The sequence below is a fragment of the Elaeis guineensis genome, chromosome 7 (assembly GCF_000442705.2).
Source record: "Elaeis guineensis isolate ETL-2024a chromosome 7, EG11, whole genome shotgun sequence".
In the NCBI taxonomy this organism is placed as follows: Eukaryota; Viridiplantae; Streptophyta; class Magnoliopsida; order Arecales; family Arecaceae; genus Elaeis; species Elaeis guineensis.
This window is the reverse complement of record NC_025999.2, coordinates 90,270,000-90,275,171: the sequence shown is the minus strand read 5'-3', so window position 1 is coordinate 90,275,171 and position 5,172 is coordinate 90,270,000. Positions and strand designations below refer to the sequence as shown.

The following is a 5,172-nucleotide window of genomic DNA, read 5'->3' as shown; positions in this document are numbered from 1 at the left end:
ATTTTTTTGCTTCTTTTTTTTTTTTTTTTTGAGGGGCATCTATCTCCATATCTTACAGAGACTTAAAAACTTCTGCCATTTTGTAGTTCACACGGGAGACGATCCATGATCAATAACACCAAAACTTTTTTTTGGCTCCTGAAAAAAGTTAGTGCAGTCTAATGGCAATTGATCAAAATCACAACATACCATGCTTATAAAAGAAATTATATAATTTAGCAGCAATTTTTTTTTCTTTTTTAAAAACGAGGGGAGCTAGGCAGGTAGCAGCATCCATCTCCACCCTCCATGCAAGCGTAAACATTGTCGGTCAAATCTACTGCTCAGTTTGTGGATCGATCCAATCATCAAACAACACATACAAAAACAGATAAATTGGAAAAAGGTACAATGTACGTGCTTTCATGTGTGTTTATGGTTGACCTGGTTCATCACCTTACCCGTGGATCTAATCCCATTAAAAATTATACCCAAGTAAAAAAAATCTAGGGCTCCATACTAAGGGTGGGTCGGTGGTCATCAAACGCGCCCAATAGCTGGCCTTCACAAGATACAACGTGTCTAGATAAAAAGCTAAGACAGGGCGGCAAGGCACGTGCCCTTTATTTTCTTTTCCAGTCTTTGAACTGGTCGAGGACGGACATAAACAACCAAACCACGCTTCGCAAGCCCACGGTATCTGTTACCAGTCTTAATTATTAGATTTCTTTCTAAATATTATTTTTTTTTATATATATCTTTAAGATTTTTCAGTGCGCTCTCCGTGAGAGATTCTCCCATCCATAAACAGATGTAACGTAATAAACTGCCAAATTACTAATAATTATTTATTTTTATATATTATAGTATTTATCAAAAGAAAATTGGTATTTTTACCGGGCGCTGCCTGCGCCCGCTTTTAAATTATTTTAGTTCATTCTATCTTTCCTCCCTCTATTATATACCTCTTCCGAACCCTTTTCCTCCTCTCCTTCTTCTCCTCGCCGCCTCTCCACATTTCTTGTGTCTGGTTTTCTCCGTCTTCCTTCTCTTGGAAGAGAGAGGCAGCTAAGGTGCGATCCCTTTTCCCTCTCTCCGACGCTTTTCTCGCTTCCCGTTCGGATTTCCCTTCTATTTTTTTTTTCTCTAGCCTGTGGTTTTTTATGGATATAGAGCTTCTTCTCTTATAGATCCGGGTCTTTTGATTTCTCTTCTTGTGCTGCATGCTGATTTGTGAAGCCAAGACTGAATTTTTAGGGGTTCTCTGCCCTCTTTACTGCCCCTCTGGAGCCTTTTCCGCGAGATCTACACATCTCGAGTTATTTTGTTGGAATAGGGTTTGTTGCCCCTCTAATTCAATCAGTTTTTGTCCGAAAACCAGCTAAAAATTTGATCTTTTCGATTTTTCGAGATGCCCCTCTTGTAAGATCTTTCGATTATTCCGGTTTTGCCCTCTGTCTTCCGATCTGAGCTCAACTCCTCCAGATCCAGCAAAATCCCTGTTTTTTCTTCATTTGATTTTGCGTTTTGTGTGAAGAAAATAGCAAATATTGATAGGTTTTACTCCTCGGCAGGCGTTCTAACTGCGGATCTCGGGGCCTGCAAAGATGAACCATTGCGCGATGCAGCAGAACGCTTTCGCTGCCTGTGAGGAGATGCGGGGGGCCTCCTCCTTCGCAGTCGCCGATCGAAGGCCCCCAGTCTTTTGCCCCAAGCCCCGCCGCCTCGGTACCCTCTTCTCCGCCGACTCCGTCCGCCCCCTCCGATGGCATGCCAGGTAATTCCTTCCGCCCCTTTTTCCCTCCTCTTTAGAACTAAGAGATCTAATTTTTCTGTATCCATCTCTCTGATTCTATCTCCTTTCTTCTCTTTCTTTCTCAACAGTCATCAGGCGGATCTGTCGGATACGAAGGCCGGAGCGGAGCTTCTCGATTTATTTCTAGCAAAGGTGAGATTTGTAATCCTTTCCCTAGTTTTATATGCATCAGCTAATAAATATACTAAAATTATTTGTTGAAATAGACGGTCGGAGGGGTCCTCTAAAAAGAAAAATCTGCCTATTTAGCTATATATATATATATATATATATATATATATATATATATATATATATATATATATATATATCGAGATCCGACGGATGAGACTCTGGGCACACCGTCAGATCCATGGTTGGAGATCTTAGCCGTTTGATTAAAGATCAGATGGCTTTGATTACTGGATCTGTTTGGTCCAGCTGTGATTTGTATAATGTTTGCTGATTTATAGCTATGTAATATCGAGTTTAATTTTACCAAAGCATGTGTGCTGGGATCTTGATTTCTTAAATATATGTGGATTCATGCTTGCTAAAAGATTATGTTTTATGCATGTCGTAATTTTATGGATCCATGATCTGATCTCCTCCGTCCATTTGGTGGTCTTTTGCAGGGTGGGGAACAGGTGGCCTCGTCACCTCCGTTCTTCTGCGGGTCGCCGCCGAGCCGGGCGGCGAACCCGGTGGTCCAAGATGCCCGTTTCGGCGAGGACCGGCCGCCGGCCCCGATAGCCGCCCTTCCGGCCCAATCCGGCTCGCCGATGTCGCCACGGAAAGGCTGTGTGCGTGCCAAATTCGGCCTCAAGCCGGCGGCCGTGAGAATCGAGGGTTTTGATTGCCTCAACCGCGATAGCCGGAGCTGCAGCATCACTGCTGTGGCCTAAAAACGTTGCACATATTTATAACCCAAAACCCAGTGCTCGCTTTCATTTGGAAGAGCACGTGGGAGATAAAAAAAAGGAAAAGAGTGAGGAATATTAACATCAACAATCCGCAACCACACTTAGATGCTAAACCAAGCATAGAAGAGGAGTTAAAAGCAAAAGTGAAGAGAGCTTTGAAAGGGAATTTGGAAAAGCGATTTCTTCTCCCATTGTACATTGTTTGGCCCCAACAACCAATCTTTTCTTTTTGTTTCCTTATTGTCTGTAATCAGAAGTTTTTATGTAGATAACCTTTTAATCGTTGCATTGGATTTTAGTCATTGCTAGATGGGTTGTGAGGGTGTGTCCTTTTCTGAGCTTTCACTATGGCTTTGTATTTTATGTCCAAGTTTCGGCCTGGAATCTGTATAAAGAATGGTAGGAAATGGGTCGGTCAGTTTTGAGTTATGGCATGTGTACATATTTATTTTATATATAAATGTTTGGATCTTGGTGTCCATAATGGGTTTATTTGCCCTTTCAATTATTCTCTTGGGCCTGATGATTTTGTTGATTAATGGCATGTGGTGCGTCTATAATGAGTGATTCGCTCCTGTGGGGAGAAGTGCTATAAGAATCTTATAAAGTTGTGCAAAGCTTTGATGAAGATGGGGAAAGTGGAGTATTCTGCAAAGGCTGCTTTGTTGGGTTTTTTTTTTTTTTTTTGTGTTTTCTTTTTTTTTTGATATAGCTGCTATGTATGGTTTAGATGTAAACACCTAATGAAACCAGGCACGAAGTGGAGGGGTTGTAGCTTTGGTTATTTACTGAACGCGGTTGTGAGGGGGACATTGTCGCACTTGTCAAGGCGAATAGTTGAAAAGGTTCCGTGAGCATCTGTAATTATTATCATGAGACCACCGCTGATTATCGTATGGCACCAATTCGGATGAACTGCTTTAGTGAACGTTTGCGGTGATTGTTAGCAGTCCCAATAGAAGCCTCGCCCTTTGGCGACTTCCAAAGAGACGCTCGTTTTGTTATGTTCCTGATTTTAAAATTAAATCAGATTTTTTAAATAATTTATGAATTATAAAAAATTAAAATTTAGTTTTTAAATTATCTAAATCAGTTTAATGTTATTCTTATATATGGCTTCAATGATTTTTTTATTAAAAATCTGATGTGGTAATCTTTGGCATTTATATGAAATATTTTTTACTCGTATGACTTAACTAATGATGATGTGGCTTAAAATATTATTAAAAAAATTAAAAAAAAAATTAAAAAAAATAATCATCTTTTTTCAGAAGACATTCTCTCCATCCGTAAGGCCCAAGTGGACCTTTTTTTTTTCCTAATTTCATTCACTTCCCTGTTATCTCTCACACCATCATGTCTCTTGGTGCCGTCCTCACCACCACTAATCCCTAAACACTCTACAAGAAATCATCAAACAAAGCTCTCACCACCATTAATCCCCTAAACATTTCATAAGAAATCATCAAATAAATCTCTGACTCTGACCCGATCTTGGCTTCCGCCACCTGTCCCCTTATAGACAAACTCTCCTGCGATTGTGATTTCCCCATCCTCTTCCTCGAGGATCAGTGGATTGCCGGCAATGATGCCCGCATCTGCTACATGATCGAGAAATTTATGGTGATAGAGCCCGATCTCAGGTGTCGATAGGAGATGGTGAGTCAAGATGACATGATGATGCTTCTGTACTTAGGGACCACTGGGACCAGCAAAGCATAGTGGCGACAATCGATGTTCCTAATCCTCGTAACTGTGGCACTGGTGGCAGTTTTTTTTGTCTTCTTCCAACTCTGGGACCCTAAGATATAGGTGGACGATATTCGATTCTCAGGCTTCTCCACTGCCAACAGCATCATCAGCTTCACCTTCACCTAGTACATGATGGTGCGCAATCCCAACCGCACCATCTTCTTCTACTACGACAATGCACTCCAACTTATTTATGCTAGCATCCAGCACATGGCCGCTAGCTTCGCCATTGACTCCTTCCCCCTTACGATGTCACCATCGCCGGAGGGCAGCATGGAGGTGGAGTCCCGAATGCGGCGCAAGGGGAGGGTCAGGTCTTGTGGTTCTTCACATACCATATTGAGGCTATCGTTAGATTTGTTCTTGGAACAAGAGAGCAAGCAATAGGAGGAGGAGAGATAAAAGATGGAGATAACATTTGGTGGGTTTTAGGAGAAATGGAGAAGAAGATGTTTGAAATTAAGAATTTGAGCCATATTAACAGTATTTTTTTAAAAATATTTTAAGCCATATCAGTATTGGTTGAGCTATGCATGCAAAAGGTATCCACGTAAGCACCGGAGATTGCTACATCGGACTTCCGATGAGAGAAAATCGGCAAAATTATGTTTGAGAGCAACATTAAATCAGTTCAGATAGTTTGGGGACTAAATTTTAGTTTTTTGTAATTAAGATTCATATAAAAAATCCGACCTAGTTTCGGGACCATGAATATAGTTTATT

General features: G+C 41.1%; 1 protein-coding gene across 1 annotated transcript; it reads left to right on the top strand.

Annotated features, from left to right (window-relative positions):
- The first annotated feature begins 897 nt into the window (after positions 1-897).
- LOC105048436 (uncharacterized) lies at positions 898-3,205 on the top strand. The gene is made up of 4 exons (XM_010927738.3): positions 898-1,052; positions 1,554-1,756; positions 1,864-1,927; positions 2,410-3,205. Exons 2-4 carry the CDS (start codon positions 1,587-1,589, stop codon positions 2,677-2,679), a joined length of 504 nt encoding a protein of 167 aa, XP_010926040.1. The 5' UTR covers positions 898-1,052; positions 1,554-1,586; the 3' UTR covers positions 2,680-3,205.
- Positions 3,206-5,172: the final 1,967 nt, after the last annotated feature.